Raw genomic sequence first — 20,871 nt, 5'->3', positions numbered from 1 at the left:
TCTTCTTTCTTTGATTTAAAGCAAAGCTAAATCCTTGTATGAAAAACTGAAACTGTAGCTGTCTCTGTCAATAATTTATCAAGATGTGATTCTCTGCAATGTGTTGATCATGTGGAATACTTTCATTGGTTCATCACCGATCATAATAATGAAATTTTGGTTTTGTAAAGAAAAAGTTAACTTAAAAAAATATTTATTTCTTTCCATTGTTATCTCTTTGTTATCTGTCTCATTCCTAAGCTGCAAAAATGAACTGTGTGGTGGGGGAGAATGCAAATACTTTGAAGATTTTTGACTTATTGCTTTAACCCACCTGCTATCAAGTTATATTTAAATGGCAACTATAAAACCCTAATTAAAATACTAGCTGTTATTATGTATTTTCACTGTTGAGGGGCAGTTTATGATTTTAATACCCTTTTGAATAACTGATGAGTTAGTGTAATCATATCATGTGCATTAAGGACAACACTCATGACAGAATGCAAACTTTGATGTTCAACTAGCTTCCATTAATGCATTTTTTGGTATTCAGAAGATCAGCAAAGTATTCATTAAATTGTGCATAGTCAATGAGCAGCAAGCTTTAGAACTGATTTTGAATTGATCACACATTTCTCTGCTGCAGTTGATGTAAGAATGATCATTGCAAAATGCCAAGACCTTTTTGGTACAATGCTTGTCAAATTTCCTTGATATCCCGAAGTGAAAACACGATTATCATATCTCCTTCAAGATTCTGCATGGACAATGATAGGCATGCTAATTCTGTGTAGTAAGGACAAGTTTTAACTTGGGCAAAACAGCAAGGGAATCTTTCCCTGTGCAGCTTTTCATTTTCACAGTCCTCAGCTTCTAAGTTTCACAGGGCACTGGAAAGTCAAAACCAGTTCAAGCGGGGCTGTCTCCAAATTACTTTAATGGAATTAGAGAACACTATAAAATGAGGCATTGAGGCATGTGGGGAAGGAAGAGATGCATATTTTGTATGCACATTTTCAGGAAGAGCTTGTTCAAAACTATTTGTGTTTACGATCTGACATTTTCAATCCCCAGTTGCATGCCTTGGCTGTTAGATCCCTCAATTAGTGTACAAGCAAAGAGGTAATTCTTCTCTTGTTCCTGGACACATCATGAGGCTAAAGATGTCCTTTCTTTTTTTTTTTTCCCAAGTATTTCAGACCTATGTGATGTGTAACACCATATAAATATCTTTATATCTAATATACAGTTCAATTCACAACATGAAATTTTACCAGCCTTTACTTGAGGGAGGAAGAGAGGAAGGGAGGAAGGAAGGAAGTTACCTCACACTATGAAGTTTAAAATGTCCTTGATTAGTCTGTGAGATTGTTCACATGCACATTTGATTGAAGAAATAATTGATGGAAATAGAATGATTTGGGGTAGTAGAATCCCTGTTTATATCCCAGGGAGTGTTGCAGGCCTGCTTCATTCAAGGACTGATTAACCATGCAGAAGTCTGGATCTACCTCAAGAGATTACATTCATTTACCCATGTGTATTCTCATTGGGCTTGTTTGGAGAAATGAGTGCCTGCTGCTTAAGAGATTTGGTGTGATTGACCTGTAGGTAGAAGAGACCAAAGACTTTAGCATGTCTAATTTTAACAGCATCAAAGCGATAACCATCGAATATCTGCTACAGTCCTTCAGTTGGGGTTGTTCCTCCCTGCAGCAGGAGAGGGCTTTCAGAGATGATGAAGGGTGTGCATGAGGAAGCCTAGCACTATGGCAATACTAGCTGGGAGCATGCATGTGCTGCCATTGTCATCACAGAGCTAATGGGCCAGATCTTGAGTGGATGAAGGTACCCAATGTTTTCTGTTGGCTGTCTATATTCAGTGGAAGTGGTAGTTACGTAACTTATACGGACTGCATTGATTGACTTTATTTGGACTCAGAATCACACAGACAGCCATTAAAGCTGCTGGAGAAGGAGAATCCCATGGAGCTAGGCATATTTTATCTTCCTTTAGTTCTTCGCTGGCACCTGCATCTCCCTGCTGAGTGTACTTGGCATCTCAGACAGACTGGATCGTGCCTTTGGAACCACATATTTACAAAAGGTGACAAAAACTCATATACAAGGTGAGGCAGGATTGATTCCAACCAGTGTGTACTGGCAAATGTACAGAGTATGATACAGATGAGAACCATTTTTCTTTGCTATTTCAGCAAAACAAATGTTACAGTGGCTGCAGTTCTGCCTTTGCAGAAGGAAATATTATGAGTTCAAGTAAGTATCTTGTTGAAGCTGACCATGACTCTGCAAATAATTTCATCAGCTGAACATGGAGTTCATAACAGGACAAGTAGCATTTTAGATTGCTTCTCTCTCAAGTATTCACAAACTTATAATAGTCTACCTGATATGAAATGATAATAATAGTAAGGATGATCTTATGGTTAATGCATTGGAATAGAGATCAAACTGTCCAGGTTTGACTCATGTTTTTTTCCAGTGTTCCTATGTGACATTGAAAACTGGATTTGCCTTATATATAGGAATAGTATTAAATATATGTGGCCTCTAGATGGTCTTCAGGAGAGCACAGGTTTCCTATGTGTCTTGTCTATCTGCAAGATGATTTAGATAAATGAAGGGGCTTAAAACAACTCTGGGTACCTGTGTTTGAGCAATTTAGTCTTGTCTTCAGTGTCTCTACTTTTTTTCTTCACTTGTTGAATGGACACAACAGTGCTTATCACTATGAAGATGATATGCTGTTGGGTAGGGACTGTCTTTTCTGTGCATTTGTTCAGCACCTAGGACAGTGAAGTCCAAAGATAATTACCTTTACAAAAAGAAATTTACTGATCTGCAAAATAAATATAAGTGTTTCTTAGAATTTTAAAATGAATCTCTTATTTTATTTATTCTGCCAGAATACTCCCTCAGTAAACTGGTTTGACAGTTTATTTGCAAACTTCTGTATAGAGGGAAAAACAAAACAATACAAAACAACAATCTGAAAATAAAAGAAAGTTTTAACACTAAAAATAGTAGACAATGAAAAACACTATGTTGGATGGAGAAAGAGTAGCATGTTGATTTATAGCTATATTTCCCTACTCAGCGAGCCTTTTTTGTGTGTGACTGTTTACTTCAGACTATTAGGAAACTTGGCCAATTTGTAATTTAAAACAGTTTCAAGAGAAATCTTTGTGCTTGTCTGTATATGAAGACCAGGTCTGTTGACAAAACTTTCTATGTGAAATGGAAAAACTTTTCATGTTAACTACTCTCTGTGGTTAAATCTTGTGGACTGACCTGGCAGTGGAAAAGGTCTTCTGACATGTAGAAAACATTCATGCTTCTACAATGTACCAATAAGCTAATAGGCACTGAGCTATTAACTTTATGGTTGGAGATGCTACATTTGAGTGATGTTGCCCATTACGTGACAAGTTATATTGTGTTAGAAAATATGAGAGAAAGAGAACACCAACTCATAATTTTACCTTAAAGCTGGAGAATAAATAGAAGCAGTAAAAATACAGATTAATGTGTATTAACTTATTTTATCTTGGTCTTGAAGAAATAGGAACCTTACTCACCTTTTTGGCTGGAAGTAAGCAGAGTGAAATAACTGGAAGAGAAGATGTAATATCCTTCTGCTCAAAATAGTTGGCCACTCTGACCTTTGCAGTGGTCTTAAAGAGATTATTTTCATTAGATTCCAGGAGAAAAAAAAAAAAAAAAAAAAAAAAAAAAAAATTTAAGTTAAACCATTGAAAAATAGCAGTACTGCATCATAATTACTTACTACCACTCTGGATTGGCTTGGTAGAGAACAATACTTAAGAAACCTTTAAGCAGTCATAAAAAAAGAAAAAACAGTTTGAAATAAGTCCTCCTTAAATCAGTGTTGTTACAGGTCTTGTATGTTTTACATGGATTAAGTTTATTTTGTGTTATTTTAAACATTTACCTTACTGGATAAATTTATTTTACTGGATAAATACTTAATCTTTGGCTTAAAGTTCTCCTACTGGCTTAGGCTGGTGGTTCAACCAGCCTAGTATTTTTTTCTTCAGTATCAGTTGTGTCACATAAGGAAGTCAAATGGCTTGCAGTAATCAGTTCTAATGTAAGTTGCAACCAGGCAGAGATTTCTTCCCAGCCCTAGTAAATTAGTGCTGTGTTGATACCTGAGGCTAAGGGGGTTGTAAGTTTATGCTGAAAATTTCAGGTGATATCCTGAGCACCATAAAGCTAACAGCAAAATCCACATTGAAATTATTACCCTGGGAGTCAATGAATAAATTAAAAAAAAAATCTTAGTCCCAGAGGACATTCCAGTTATCTTTGTTAAGACATATTTATATCATTATATATATATAATGCTTTTATAGCATCCAGCAGGAAGAGAAGGAAATTCTTTCTTCTATTACATCCAGTGGCAAGGAGTTCCATACATTAATTCTGCTTTCAGTGGGAAAAATATTTTTATCCATTCTTTAAAAAGCTCTCTTTTAACTTTCATTGGTTTCTGTGTTGTTTTGGTTAATAATAATAATAAAGGGCAAAAACAACATTCTCTTCTTTTCTGTCCCATCTTCATTTGCTTGTGGAGCTCATGACTTACTTGTTTATTCTACAGAATTAACTATTTTAGCTTCTTCAGTCTATGTAGGGATGTTTCTGTTCTTCTTACTTCTTTCTGAATATCTAATTTTTCCTCTGCATTGAATGTGTCATAACGAAAATGAGCATGGTACTCAACCTGCAGTTATCTCCTTTGACCCATTCTGTTTTCATTTTATGTTATTACAGGACTGATATGTAAAGGAAGCATAAAATAATGTGAAAGTGATGTCCATATATTTTTTAAATTATTTTTCTTTATACAGATTTCTTACTCTCTAATTAGCTCAAAGGATTGACTCTCTGATAGAAAGTACTACTTTAATGTAATAAAATCAAAACAGTGGAAAATATTATAAAGGTATTTCATAAAATTATCTGATATCTTTCTAACCCAGACTGTGAAGTAATCCAAAGACATTTCTTTTTTGATGAATAACTGAAGTTCAAAAGCTTTTTCTTAATTTATAAGATACATTACACAGAAATCTTCCTTGTGCTGCTTCAGTTATCCTTTATCTTGATTATGCTTGACATTTTTAGGGTACAAGACTCTGTAGTTAGGAGGATAATTTTAAATTCTCTATGAGGTGCTGCAGTTTGGCTCTGAATTACACGGGAGACAGTTTGAAGTCAAAGCACTATATTATTTTCCATTGCAGCTACCAGATACTGCATGCAGACTGATTAGTGCAATGAAGCTTTGAAAGACAAAACAGTGAAGACAGGAAACATTTGCAGCACTTTACAAAGCAAAGGGCAGGAGCAGGTTGTCATTCTACCTTATTTATTTTTCCTGTAGACTCGTTTAAAATTTAAGGCAGTACAAAATACTGCAAAACCTTCCTTTGCTGGGCAAGAAATGGTTCACATCACTTGAATAACTCCACTGATTGTGTGCCTGTTGCAGGAGAGACCCCCAAACACCCACCACATGGGTAGACTTGGAAGTTTGGGTTTGTCAATAGCATCTTTAAGGTGCAGTAAGAATTGAGAACAGGTTTTTTGAGTCCCAGTCTGTCCAGGTTTCCCTCGCAGTTTTACCAGTACGTGCCACCAAGGTGTTAGGAACTATTCAGGATGCCTCCCATGGACACTGAACATATAAAAACAGGGGAGTGCAGACCCTTGCCTGTGGCAGGAGAAGCTGCAGAGCAGGATGGTGTGATGTGGGCTGTCCAAGCAATGTCCTTGTCCCTGCAGCCATCCTATGCTGCCTGCCCCTCTTCAGCCTCCTAGCTGGACTCCTGCTCTTATTATTGGTGTTGCTGCTACTGATGCTCTTTTGTTTATACTGATTTTTATTTTTGACTATGAAAAGCAACCTAGCATTTTTCTCAAAGTGACTTTTCTGCTCAGCCTTCCTGAATTTTATGTGCATTTAAGTTTCAACAACCCTCCCATGTAGGCTGGTTAACACATTAAATTCTTTACTCAGTGTCCCTTCTCTGGATCCTCTGCTTACTAAACATTAAGGTACTAAAGAGAATGTAGTATCTTCTACAATGTATATTTTACTTTCAAAAAATAAAAAATAAAATAATAATAATAAAAAAAAAAAGGTTGCAACTTTTCTTAGTTTAGAAGCCCTAGTAGAAAAAAAAAAAAGTTACAGTTCCAGTCATCCTTTTTAACCATAGGCAAATCCTCAATAACAGCTGGCAAAATTAAGTTAGGTCCTATATTTTCTTCTGGAATCTTTCCAGCTCATCTTTAGGTGAAACATATACTGTAATAGGATATGAAACAGGAGTTGAAAGTAAATATTTTTCCCAATTCTATCGTTTCATGAGAGTAACATGAGAAATTGCATTCTTGTATTGTGGTACAGACACCTAACATTTGTTCCAATATCTCCAAGGCTATAAATACCCATCTGTAAACGTCTGCTGAACTCTATTAACAGTTTGTCTTATAGTCTGTCTGTGTTTCCTGATGCCCTCTACAGTACATCTTTGCAGTATGAATGGAATTTAAAAATATTTTAAAAACAAGACTAGGATGCAGTTCTCTTTGAGTGGAGGAGAGGAGAAGATCTGTTTGTTATGGATGACATTCAAGCATCTAAGCAGATGATGAAGACTGATACAATAGACCAATATTATTATTATTATTATTATTATTTTTAATGGCTAGCTAAAGTTTTGCTCACTTTGCTTACTCATCAACCATTAAATATCCAAGTTAACTGCCTGATTCCAAAAAAAATTACCTAGGAAATCTAATAACACGCACAATAAATGGGAGACATTTGGGAGACTGATGTTAGCCCCTTGACAATCTTGGATTGAAATTTTATAATTGATAAAAATTTTATATTGATACATTCTTGCTCATTTCTTGTTCAAGCTGGAGTTGCTAAGAGGTTGGACCAGGTGATCTTGGAGGTCTCTTCCAACCCCTGCAGTTCTGTGATTCTGTCATCATCCCCAGGAAGAAGAGCTGGGGACAGTGGCTGGGACAGAGGTCTAGGGCATCCCTTTGTGTCCCATGCACACAGTCCCTGGCCAAAACCCCCATCTTCCCATACTTTGTTCCCCATGTGCTGCAGTCCCATAGGCTGCCCCACTCTGGCAGCACATGCTATCTTGTTGCAGTTCCATTAAAACTGGACACAAAATTGTGTAATAGGTTGCTGGTCCTGTTTTAAGGAAACAGGAGCAACTGGAAACAAGGAACACACAGTTTCCAATAACCAGTTTAGTCACCAAGTAGCAACAAAATCAACTCTGCAAACTGCTGCTGTGTCCTTGACCACTTCTTGAAAATCCATAGAGATGGTGTTCCTCGTTTCATGCCCTCATTGAACTGTTCAATTTCTGAAATGAAGACAAGAGTAAGAAAAATAAAGCTTATATTGAAGGACCAAGGCTTCATCTTGTTGTAAATTAGCATCCTTCTATTAGTCGATGGCATTGGAGGCAAGCTGTGGAAAACCTTTTTTTGACAAAAGATGCTATAAAAATGTGCTATGTGATTTTTATACTGCCAATTATTGTAAAAGGAAAATGCAACATTTTATAATGGAGCCACTGCTTAATGCTGTTTTCTTTTTCTTTTTCCCTTCAAATTAGATATTTATCTTTGAGAATAACATCTATTACTGTGCCCATGTGGGGAAACAAGCCATCCGAGTGGTCTCCACAGGAAAGGAAGGTGTTATTTTCAATGGGCTCAGCGACTGGCTATATGAAGGTAGGACACAACATTTAGGGCAGCAGTTAGTTATGAGCTTAAGTTACACTCTAAATCTACAGAACTGTCTGGAATTGGATGTTCAGCACTACATTTCTGGGGACTGGTGGACCACAAGCTGAAAATTTGCTATTCTAACAGTTGTCTGAAGTGCTGGGCTGGAAATAATGTGAAATGATGTCAGAATTCTGTTTTTCAGGCTGTTTTTCTTTCCTTTAGTCCAAAGGTAATAAATCACAAAGCATTAATGAACAGAGCTGCTTCATTATTTAATGGCACCTGCAATCACTCAGAGACGTGCCAGTTGTCAAATCACAGGAAAGGACAGAAGCGGGGGGAAGAGTGGTTTTATTTTAAGGGAAGAACCTAGGAAACAATTTTACTTGATTGGTTGTTTGCCACAGCCCTAGGTGGGCTCTGGAAGCTGCCTAGATCTTGACAGCTAAAAAATTTCTTAAAACAGACAGGTCCTTACAGTAATTGCCTTTCTTCCCTTAAAAATAGGCTGGATGGGGCAGAGGGTCATTGCTGGAGCACTACTTTCTTTTGGTCCTTTCGGCTGGCAAATGGCTCTTTAGATGTCTGTGAGCAGCTGCTGCAAAATAATCTTGCCTGCTTACTAGCCTAAGAAAAGATTGCAGCCACCTCTGTTCTTTCAGAGAACATAATAGCCTTTTACAATAATGCTCAAGCAGAATTAAAATTAAAATATTAAACAGAACACATACACACAGCACGCTTCCCTCTCTCTTGCTGGCTGATGCTGCCAGCAGTTTCTTTCCCCAAGAATCCTGTTTTGGGGACCTGTCAGTGTGACATGGTTTCTCCCTAAAGTTACAAGTCCCAGAACATCCTCCCTCAGGTCCCAAAACTGCCACTCAGAGAAATCTGTCTTACCTCAACAGACAAGCCTATTAACTGAGCCCTGCTGGTTGCTTCTAGTTTCCTTGAGCCTTAATGGAACAGAATAGGTTGCCAAATAGCATTCACCATCAATTGGTTTTTAAAATATGAAGTCCTCCTCAAATTATCCTATATCATAGCTAAGTCAGGGCTGTTGGGCTTGAAAATGAGGGAATTAAAATCAACTCTTTCATTTATCATGCCCAAGAGAAACTATCAGCATTCAAACTAATCAAACACATCGGTGGAAATCCCTGATACCCATTTAGATTACTTTTGGTATTTAAACGTATGTTGATGTTGTACCACAGAATATTTGCAAGTTAATGTACTCCTTGCAAAGCACTTTGTAAGCAGGGGAGTGGCCAAGAAGTTGCAAAATGCTAATTTTATTTATTTTTTTCTATTTCTGAATTTGTTGCTGAAGTTGTGGGCTGGCCTATTTGACTCTGTAGGTCAAGTGAGCATATTGGTACCCATCTATTGCTGATAAACATCATTTGGCACATAAGGTCTTATGGAGTCTTGCATGCAGCAGCATACTGACAGGAGAAGTTTGTCACGCCAGTGAACTCCAAGCACACTGGCAAGCCTGTGATGACACTTGTGTTTTGCTGACACATGTTTTATTCAATTACTGGATTGCTCAGGCAATTTCTTGGCTGACATTGACTTTTAGGTTTGTCCTTTATAATGAACTTACTTGTTAATGTATGTTAATGTGCTAGGATAATAAATGAACCAAATACTGTCTGCATATAACAGGCCAGGTTCAGTAACCTCTTTGAGCAGCATGTATGGAATAAGACCACTGATCCTGTCATTCCCTGAGAGTTTTGTGGATGTCATGACATAACATCCCTTTGGAAATGTCAGAGTTTGAGTACATACATTTTATGTTGAAATGAAAACTTGTCTTACTTCACAAGCAATGTAGAGAGAGACCCACAGGAAATGTGAGACGCGTGAGGGATGCAGAACCTGAACTCTAATCCAGAGCTGGACCATGCAGGCTGAGCTCCTTCTCTTGCATGGCATCACTTGTGCAGTCCTCACGGGGGTAAAGCTGGGACTGGAGTCAGGACTGAGGATTTGTGGCAGAGGTGTGAACAAACTGTGGAGATGCAGGATCGGATCAGTCCACAGCATCCATGTGTGAGCAGTCTGAATGTATGCATGGATGGATAGAGAAGGATCCCAGAAGAAATTAGGTATTGCATGGTGATAGGTGGCAAGGGCCAAGGAGAGATGGATGACATCCCTACTGGAGTCTGGGAATTCAGGTGTCATGGTCAGCAAGGCTGAAACTGGGGTGCTCTGCTGACCAGCACCCTTATTTTGCCAAATTGTCTCAAATATTTTGCAATATTTGTCTCCATTTCTTGGATCCTTACTCTTCTAGGAAGATAACCAAACAAAAATGTAAGTTCAAATTCACCTGACTGGAATTGTTTAAGATCTGAGCAAGGATCAAAATTTACCATCCTGAGCCTATCTTTTATCTTCCCCCATCCCCGCTGATGTTTGGAGATGTTTCCCTTGGGTCTCCTTCACAAAGCTAGGTGGGATGCTCAGCCCCACATTTGCCTGCACCGCTACCATCTCAGTGCACTCTTGGGATGGGTGCCGAGCATATGCGGAAATCTCATTCCATCTGTGCAGCCACCTCCAGCAGATAGTCAGTGAAGGAGCTGCGAGAAATGCTGAAACAAGATCACAGCAAGTTCAGTGCCTAGCTTTCCCCTCGGGTGCTCTTTTAGCTGCTGAAGTTCACCATCATCTGCAGCAGCAGCAGCCGAGCCTCCCCAGAGCGCCTGGTGCTTGCTGTGACGGTGCGTGACCTGCTTCTCACTTTTCCTAAATGCATTGCCAAAAAAAATAAAAAGTGAATAAAAATATTTATGTTTTCTATCTGAGGCAGCCAGTTTTAAACATTTTTAGCCATAATCTTTAAAAGCACATCACCACCAGCCCACCCCTGCCTTTTCCCATGCCACCCGCCTGCTGCACCACGTGGCTCGCAGCCCCAGTGCCGCCTTTCGGGGTACCTCCTGACGGCCCGTATGAATAGTGGGCCCAGGGGAAACACTTCTCTTCATAACGTGATTGCTCATGTCAGGACAGAATAGATGCACTGTACTATTAATCATACATTTTTTCCTAAGTCCAGAAGCAGAGCAGAACTAGAGGAGATTTGACAGGCTTTTTTTTTTTCTTGCCCTGTAAAAATGCAGGAGTTCATTTCAATTCAAGTTAAGCTCTGCTTTTGTAAATCTGCCAAAGGGGAAAAAAAAATTCTTCATGGTATTTATGCTGATCTGTAGACTTTTGATAATATAGTGAAAAACATTTCAAATCAATCAGAGCTTAATCTACTTACTGCATTTAGCTGGAAGGCTATAGATTGATGCATAGATTACTTAAACATGAAAGCATAGATTAAACATGGCTTTTATTACTAAAATAAGCATTCACAATGTTTTCATATACTCTGACAACGTTTTCAGAGCTGTGCCTGATAGATGCTTATACTAAAATGTAGTGATACCCTATAAGAGAGCTTTTAAAGTTCTGTGGCTGAAACCAGCTAAACATTTAAACAAATAGCACCAGCAAAGAGTTCTTTATGTTTCACTGTTTGCTATATGACCAATGTTGGTTTGAGCACATATTTCAGGAACAACGAGGCTTAAAGATAACTTTTAAGCTAGTGCTGGCAAGTACAAAGTATTTTCAAAGTGATAAAATAAAAGGTATTTATATATACTTTATATATGTACTATTTTATTAAAAGAATTATGCATTTTAACAAGTACAGTGCAGCTAAAGCCCATTTCATTTAAGTGCTCTGTTACAGAAATGAATTTGACAGAAATGAATTCTGCTGTGGTGTAATTAAAGGGTCTCCATTGGCTACCAGACACAGGGGGAAGCTGTTGGATGCTGTGCGACAGGGTGGCAGAGGGGCTGTGCTGCAGGTTGCCCGTGTGATGCTGCTCAGTGACACAGAGAGGATGCAGTGTGCCTGTGCTGCAGTTTGGAAGCTCGTCCAGTTCACTTGTGTAGGGGAGGGACTCTGTTTCCCTGATGCTGTATCCTGGGAAATGCTGAATCCTGCCAGAGCCTGTTTCAGGCTCCCTTTACGTGGCTCTGCTGAGCAGTACAGGGACCTTTCCTGGGCTGCACTGCTCTAAAGTCCTGGGGTGACCTCCTTTTAGCAAACCTGCATTCACAGACACGACTCTACTGTTACTCTCTTCTGCTTGGAAATCACAGGGGAGCAGGACACCAGGCGGGCTCCATCCCTACACTGATGGGAAGGGAAGGATGGATTTTTACCTACAGATGGGCTAATCCTATGCATAGATTGTGAAACTGTTTTCCTTTTGTCTTGCTCTTTGTGCCCTCAGATGTAAAAGTAGTCCTTTACGAGCCGTTATGCGACGTGATCTTCTGGGCACATTTTGTTTGGGGCTGAGAGACTTCGGTTGGAAAAGGAAAAAATGCACGAGTTACTCATTGCCCCATGTCCCCTCAGAGTGATCAGAAAGATTTGTCCTGCCAGTCTCTAAAGATCATCTCAGAGCAAGCATTCCCACTCAGACTTGGTCCTGGCCTGGTGGCTGGGACGTCTCCTCTGGACCTCTTCTCATCCTCAAGACAGAGGAGCATGTCTGAGAGGCTCACGTGGCATTCATTTAAAACTCTTATGCAATACGAGTTATACGTATCCAACATTTCAAATGTTCTCTATTCTGTTGAGCTTAATGCATTGTGGTGTTGCTCTGCTTTATTTTTGGCTGGGGAGCAAGAGGAGCAGTGAAAAGAGACTCCTTCAGCCGTGACTCGTATGTCTTATTAATCTTCATTCTGCCTGCATCTTGCTTTATCACCAATAGATCCTCTTATATGACTTTGCAGTGACACCTGGTGGGAGAGGCCAGGATGTCATCATCATTAAGACAATGAAACTGCAGATTTTTTGCTGCAAGATGTAGTGAAAGACTCCCAATTTCCCCTCCCATACGTTTCCCTGAAACTCTCCTTGAGCTTGTGGGAACAACATACCCAAAGCTACTGGCTGATTCATGCTAATAGTGTTTCTGTTCCTTTTCTAGACAGTGCAAAGAGAGAAAAGAGAATGCAGTAATAAAGAAAAATCTTCCATAATTTAATCAGCATCTCAGAAAAATCAGAGAATATATTTAGAACATGTATGGCTGGTCTCAGAGGTGCTGTGCCTGGTAACAGCTGCCAAAATAAATAGCATTTCTTTTGAAAAGTATCTTTTATGCTTATAGTATTTCAAGCAACTGAAGTAGATTTATTTCTTAAACTTGGAAGTATTAGTCCTGGGAAGCTGGAAATGGTCTTAATACTCGTTAAGTGCTAGATAAGTCTGCTGAGATAGTGCCCTGCTTAATTTCCTAAGTTGTCTGTGTGCCCAGTTTGTCATTGTATAATTCGAGAACTCTGAACTTCTGCTTGGAAACAGGAACTTTGGTGATCAAATTGAAAAGGGACATTCATAATTAGACTGAAAGCAAGCAAGTCCCCAGATTCCTGTCCAGTGTCACCAGAGGAGATTAGATATTCTTACATCTGGTAGTATAAGCCTAGCCTTTCCCAGTAAGCAGCTCTAAGGCTTTGGGGGAAGGAAGGAAAGGGGAGGGGGGGGAGGGGGGGGGGGGGAGTATAAAGAACTAGTCTGAGTCATCACTGAATTTTTTAAGAACCTCTGGATAAATTAATCTCTCATCAAAAAGATTCTCAAGCCAGGGCTCCAGACAGACAGAAAGGCCAGTCCTAATGGGACTACTAATGAAGCAGACGACTCCTTTTGGACAAAGGATGTGAAGAATCACTAGGGCAGTGAATGGTGATTCTCATTTGTTTGTTTTTAAGAACTTTCACATTTTCAGGTAAAAAGAATTTTCCATGGAGGTGGGTAAATGTGCAGTCCTAATTATCTTCCATTAAAGGGTAAAGGAGCAAGGACCACAGAGGGCACTTGGAGATGTCTTTAAATAGTGCCACAAATGCACCCTGAGTCCCAAAATCATTAGGGTGTCCTTAGGAATGTGCTGGTGCTATTTGGGGCTTTTGAGGAAGCTGCATGGAATTTTTTCCCCTTATTTCTGTGCTTGTTCAGGCAGGGTAGGAAGCCCAGTGTGGTGTTTCAGTGAAATTGTCACTGTATTAAAATAGAAAGCTTTCTTCTGTTTTGCATATTGGGCATCATTCAGCATTGCCCATTAAGTACATGCAGCTGTCGTGTAGCACTTGCAGGCACACAATTCCCAGTTGGCCATTATTTAGCTGTCTACTGAAAATGTAGGTGACTATTTTTTTTTGTTTCACCTTTAATTTCATGCGGATTTCTACCACATGTACATAAAATCTGGCCATTTCTTTTGCAACCACATAAGAATGAGGAGTAGTTCTTAATCTCAGCCATGTGTTTGAAGTGGATGCTTCCACGGTAAATAATTCTGTTGCCAGGAAGATCAATTATATACAGCAATATTTTGCCTTGTCCATGTTAAAACAGAAGGAAAACAAAAAGCCTTAAATTTCACCTGCTCGTGTAATGAAAGATTTGGTAGAAGTTCCATTATCTTCTAGTTTTGACTGAGGTTCCCTGTCCTGGGGAAGCTTGCAGTGCAGATTGCATTGCTGGTGATGGGCTCCTGGCCCTTCTCATTTGGCTAGGGTCGGAGAAAATTGAACGGTTTACAATGCACATTGTGAACGCCTGCCTTGAAATCAGCAAGCTCCTGAAAACTTTTAAATGTTCTGTTATCTGGACTGGCTTCAAAACCCAGCACCACACTGCAGTAAGCCATGCCAGCTCCAGCCCAGGCTTTAACCTTCGCTTTCTGTAGAAGGTTGTTTGGAAGGGGGTTGCCAGCCAAACTCAACACCTGTCATCCTCTAATTTTTGGATTGCCATCATTCAGGCTTCAGGATGACTTTTGGAAGGGAAACAGATTATTTGCTGTGGTCAGCACTCTCCTCAGGGTGGTGGAAGGAAGCCAGATGTCCATCCTGATATCGCTAGTCAGACAGCAGCTGCCAATACTCTAAGTCAAGAGGCTTTTGGGGAGTGAGGATGTTGGTATTTGCACCAAAGACGTCCTTTCCCAGAAGCCCTGCTTAAAAAGTTGTTTCCTCAGGAAGAGCTTTGAGCCTCCAGGCTTCCCTTGGCATCATATTCATATGTTGGACACTTCACTGGAAGGAATTCAGAGCTCCTTAAAAGCTGTGGCTAAGCTGAATGTGGGCTGTTCCCTCACTAGCCCCTCCTTGATGGCCACTGATGGTGACAGCTTGGAGGTATCTCGTTCTCAAGGTATCATGCTTATAGATGTCCTGGACACAGTCAGAGAGGAGATTCTAAATAAATCTGATCTGCTTTTATAGTATTTTAGGGAGATTCTTCTAGTTCTTTTCAAATCTTCCAGTGTCTCCCAATTAATTATTTCAATTATTCCAGTGTCTTTCAATTCATTCTTTATTGTTTTTGTGTTGCTGTTGTTAATTTTGTTTTGTTTTTGTCTTATTATTGGATGATTTCTATATACATGCAGTATCAACAAAATAAAACTGTCATATATTGCTGTTTTCAGAGTTTTAATCTTCTAAGAAAAGGTAATATTGAGTTGCAATTGGTCTGCTTGGCTGTATGATTAAAGAGATTATGAAATTAATTGAATCTCTTTCTGAAAATAGATTTGCGGTCAATATAGAAAACATGAGAGCACAAATTGTGTTCAGTTAGAGCAGTTTAAATCCAGACTAAGCCTTTTGATTTCTGCAGATTTAGCTGAGATGTTCAGCTTCCCACAAATCTTTACCCAACTGTTGTGGCAGAATCTCTTCTCTTTCATTGCTATTTTACTGTTGGTACTTTATCAGGCATACAGTTAGCTCATATTTACCTTATGTGGAAAAAGAGACCTAGTTTGCAATCAAATTAAACCTGATTAGTTAGCTACTGTTCTGCTTAAGCAAAAGTATGTGAATAAAAATGAAAAATTGACACATAAAATATGTAGATCAGTATAAAAGTATTAAAATAGCACCTGGTAGGTATCGACAAATAAATACAGCATCACTGAGCCTAATATTTCTTTAAAATGGTGTGTTAAAAGTTGTATAACACAGCTATTAGAGATTTCTTACTGTGTGTGAGTTCTGGTTCTCTGCTCCAAAGTCATTTACAGTAGCCTCGGGTTAAATACTGTATTTCGGATCTGTGTCCCCATTTTCTGATTATGGTGGCATTTTGAGTAACTAATTAGTAAACTAGCGATTTGAATATCGCAGAATAGATTTTGAAGTACACCATGCTAATTTGAAGTCTGGAATAACTGTGGAAGCTCATAGCGGTGCTCCAGATCTTCATCAGAGTGATGAACACAAGGGTGGTGTTGCAATATTCCTGCTATGTGTCCACTGCCAGAGTTGCAGAAGAAATTTCTTAAATTGACGTTATTCTTGGGGAAAAAGCAAAACCAAACAATTTCAATTTTGAGAGCTTTGGGAGTTTTTGAGCCACTGTTATGACTTTTTCCTCCATAAAGTCATATCAGTGGGTTGATATGATAAAACATGGAGAATGCATTTACGTGTTGAGGTTAACTGTGGGCAAATCAAAAATGCATCATTTCTGTGTTGGCAGAATTGAGTTTGGTTGCTGAGACAAACATAGCAGTCTTCCCAGCTCTAGAATCCTGTAGAAGATTAAAAGAATTCATGTTAATTTGCACAAAAACAGTTCACATAAGTACTGGGGGGAAATATATCTGTTAGGGCATGTCGCCCAGGGACACTGTAGGAATCTCTGTCCTGGGAGGGTTTAAGAATGCTTTGGACACATTTTTTTTGTAGGTTGTAGAGATAAAAGATCACTACTTCAGTGCTGGGTGGGGATTAGAAATGTCTTTGGGTTTCTTCCAGACCAACAATTATACCTTTTTATATGTAGTTTTGATGGATCTTTCTGATCTCTTTGCGGTTACACATGTTGACTCTGAGATTACAGAGTCACTGTAAAAGCTTTTGGAACATCCCTTCAGATGGTACAAAATACCTGCATCTATACAGGCAAAGTAAACACACATAACCACTGCTTATACAACATACGTGTAGCGAGTGGAGCTCTTTGTCACAGCACATCTACATTTGTCTCATTATTCCCCTGGAAGCCCCCTTCTTTCTCTGAGGGTCTCCATGATTTTTCTGTTTAAAAAACGTATTTCAAAGGAGAGATCCAAGCTTAGTATTTTTAAAGTGCTGCAATCACAAAGTGATTAAAGCAACAGAAAGAAGAACAGCCAAAATTGAAAGCTGCTGTAGAAATATTGTTATTGAATAATTCCATCAATTTGACCTGTAAAGTAAATTTCTGTATCTTTTTCCTTGTTGCATTGATTCTTCTGTGGTTCAGCCTTGCTTATCAAAATTCAGGGGCCAGTGGAAAACCTACAGGCTGTTTAAGTAGTTATCCTCTTTGTCTCACTGATCTTTGGCCTGAGTAAAGACGGTGTGCCAGGAAAAAGAAAAAAAAAAAAAAAAGAAAAGGAAAAAAAAAAAAAAAAAGAGAGAGAGAGAGAGAGAAATTTATTCTGTCCAAATTAGAGCTAGTGAAAGCTACATGAAACGGATGAAAATTCTGCTGAGAAATGTGAGCCTTACTAGAGGTCTGACCTATCCAGTGTTGTATAAATGTAGCAAAATCAAAAGAAAGTCAGAAATAATGACAGAAGTCAGCTCATATGTTCATAATTTGCACACATCAGGCTTTCTAATGGGGAAAAAAAAAATAAGAATGCAATAAAGTGTGTTGAAAAATCCTGCAACTCCAGCTCCTAACATGAGCTGGAAACAGCCAGGAGTGGGAGCAGGTCTCTGAGCAGAAGGGCAGAGGAGGCAACGACCCGCGAATGCAAAGGGTGAGCTCCTGCCGAGGGCAGGCAGGGGCTGAGGAGTGCCCCTGCAGAGCTGAACTCGGCAGTTTCCTCCGGCAGAACAGGCAGGAGGTTAAATCTTTGCATGTGAGAAGCAACCTCCAGCACTGCTATCTGTGCTCAACGTTACATGAGGGACAACAACTGAGATGCTCAAGTTCTGGTTCTGGGAAAATGGGATGGGTTTAAGATGTGTGTCAAGATGCCAGCTCTACACCAGGCAGACCTCGGTCACCTTTTGTACGTGAGGATAAGGGTATTACAGGTCAAAATACAGTATATTTTTCAGATTGGAGTGAATAAGCTCAGCATTGACACCTTCCAGCACGTGGAGAAAGCCACACCTGGATTTTTGCTCTGGATCAGGAGAACCAAAGAACAAGGGCAGATCTTTAAAGAGTCAGATTGGCATGCCAGCAGTCGCTGGAAGATAAAGCATCCAGGGGTTATATCACCCTCAACACTCTATTAGTTTATGTCACTATAAGTAACTACCATATGGCCTCGCTCCCGCACCAGCTGTTTTCCAGCCCTCAGTGGATACAGGTCTACAGGGCAAACTATGCCAGAGAGTAACCATAATTGGAAAAGTGGAGGAAATAGCATATCTTAAAGATCCTCTTAAAGCTTAGATGGGTAAGTAGCAGAATGCAGGTGGCCAGCATTGGCTGCTGTGTGCCAGGCTGGGGACAGCAGCTGCCTGCAGACACCCTGCAGCTCTTGGTGCAAAACCATCAGACCTTTCAGCCAGCTTGTGCTACCATCTTGGCTACTGATTGCATGCCAGATAATTCTGCTTAGATTCCTTCATTTTTTGGGGGGGAAATGACTGAAAATTTGTGTCCTATTTCCCAGTCATAAGGAGTTTTAAGACCATGAAGTTCTTGCCCATCAATCTATGCCAGAAAATTTTCGTTTACGGTTTAGAGTCACATCAAACAGCACAGCAATGCAAAATGCTAAGAGCTCAATATGCTAATTCATTTATAATTATGTAAAATGCTGCTTATTAAGAAATTCCTCGGTTGTAGATTTTGAAAGAGTCTTTCTTTTAAATGTTTTTTTTTAGATTTTAATGATTGTGGAAGCACTCTGTAGTTCTAAAACTACATCAAGTGCTCGGTATTTTTATTCATAACATTATTTGTGAAGTAGCCAGGACTCCTTGATGGTTGTGCCATGAAAGATTGCCATATGGATATAAGCTACACTACAGAAATATCTCCTGTTGTTTTTTTTTTCCCCGGTATTGATTGCACAGCAAAGGTCAGCCACTGCAGTCTGTTGGGCAGAGTTTTTAAATTCCAGCCTATTAAAATAAAACTATTTCCCTTGATTTATGTAGGGAACAAAAGTGTCAGAAAAGTGGATGTAAAATTCACACTTTACAGTCTCATCTAGTATGTATAACACTCTGATGTACATTTTAGATTCCTTTAGATCCTTATCCTTTAAATAAGGAAAATTATATGATTACGCAGAAGTTGATACCTCTAACCACTGCACATGTTCCTTAAACTTCTCAGAGTTTTACTCCAAGACTTTGCTTGGTTGGTTTTTTTTTGTTTGCTTGTTTGTTTTTTTTGATTGTTTCTACTGAATTTCATAGCATTATATTTTTGAATATAGATAATTAAACTTAATTAATAATTAAATCTGTGATGTTTGGGCTTAGCATCAGAGAATGATACCTTCCTTCTGATACCTGCTAGTAGTTATATTCCAGTCTAAGAAGTATTAACAATTCTCAAAAATGCAGAATAAAAGGTTTATATCATATTTCAGGTCTAGATGCTCTCTGCATAATAATTTTTAAATGATGTAGTAACAGATATTTTTTTTTTTCATTTTCTCAATAGGACAATCATTTAAAAAGAAGCATTACTAGTTTATTTCTCACTGTGATTTACAAAGGTCTTGCCTAGAACATCTGTAAATTTCTCATGCATCACATTTTCTTATGCATCTGTAATTCCCTTCCAGGCTGAATCTTTTACTGTTTTTTTTCCTAACTATATATCTTTTTTGTTGTTGTTGTTTGTTTGTTTATGCTTGAGGTATTATTTTTATGCTGGTTTTAAAACATTTGAGGGGTTTTTGTTTGTTTGTTTTTTCAAATCCGTGTGGTAACACAAGCAACAAAGACTGAAGGAAAGAGGCACTGTCTCAGAAAGAAAGAGTTAATACAGAAGGGATGTGAACATGTGTTGGCAAAAAGAAGTCCAGAGTCGTCTTCAAAACTTCATTATAGATCAGAGAAACAAGCAAGATTGCATTAGCTAAAAGAAAAACCCTTATATAGCAGGGTTTAATCTCCTTGGAAATGTTGCAGAGTTTATTTGAAAAATAAACCTAACAATACTCTATTAAATTTATAGAGGAAATGGAAAGCAGAAACTCAGAGGCCTGTAATTGCCACCTACAAATATAATCATTAGAGTGAGTAAGAAGTAATGAAGGAGGAAATCAGATGCAACTCACCTCCTTAGCCCTTCTCAGGAAGGTGGAAGTCATATTGCCACCGTGTGGTGAGACTACCAAAAGCTAAGAGCAGCTATCCGAGCAGTCTAGAGTGTTGTAAACAGTCACAAATCTGCATGATTTGCTGGAAAAATAAAGTATGCAAATAGCATCCTGATTAGAAAGGAGAAGCAATACGAGATGAAATCACATTTTGCTTTTGATTAATGTATGCCTTTGGGTTTTTTTGGTGTTTGTTTTTTTTTTTTTTTAACTTGAATTTTAATTCAAAACTCTAACTGTTGCATAAGGAAATCAGTGGAAAAGTGTGCAGAGAAAAGAATTTTTTAAAATATTCTCTTTTAAAATGAGGTAATTTATAAGCCTTTATGAGTACAAAAATCCATTGTTATGTTGCATCTCTCCTTGAAAATGTCTCCAAAGCCCCTACATGCATTTTGATTTTTCTCAAGTTTTTATAATAATGCTGGGATACTTCCCAGTGTCATCACATTTATAAATACGAATGTTTCTGTCTCACAAAGAACTTTTTAGAACATGCTGTATACAATAATATATATATACATATGTATTAAATTGGAAGTCTTCCAGTTTTCCTTAAAGCAGGATTTGGGATTCATAAAAGTGTGTCAGCTTGTTCCTTCCCCCTGCCCAACTTTAGATCATAATTCCTCCTGGCACGACAGCTGATTGCAGTAGAAATTATTAG

At 38.7% G+C, this 20,871-nt stretch overlaps 1 protein-coding gene across 4 annotated transcripts in view; it reads left to right on the top strand.

Annotated features, from left to right (window-relative positions):
- DPP6 (dipeptidyl peptidase like 6) overlaps positions 1-20,871 on the top strand; it is a 548,682-nt gene that overhangs the window by 456,561 nt on the left and 71,250 nt on the right. For all 4 annotated transcript variants that reach the window (XM_027450427.3, XM_021276661.4, XM_021276660.4 and 1 more), the window contains exon 8: positions 7,686-7,806. In XM_027450427.3, coding sequence (XP_027306228.1) covers positions 7,686-7,806 — 121 coding nt within the window. The remainder of the gene's footprint in view (positions 1-7,685; positions 7,807-20,871) is intronic.

This window comes from Anas platyrhynchos, chromosome 2 (assembly GCF_047663525.1).
Source record: "Anas platyrhynchos isolate ZD024472 breed Pekin duck chromosome 2, IASCAAS_PekinDuck_T2T, whole genome shotgun sequence".
NCBI lineage: Eukaryota > Metazoa > Chordata > Aves > Anseriformes > Anatidae > Anas > Anas platyrhynchos.
This window is presented reverse-complemented; position numbering and strand designations above follow the sequence as displayed.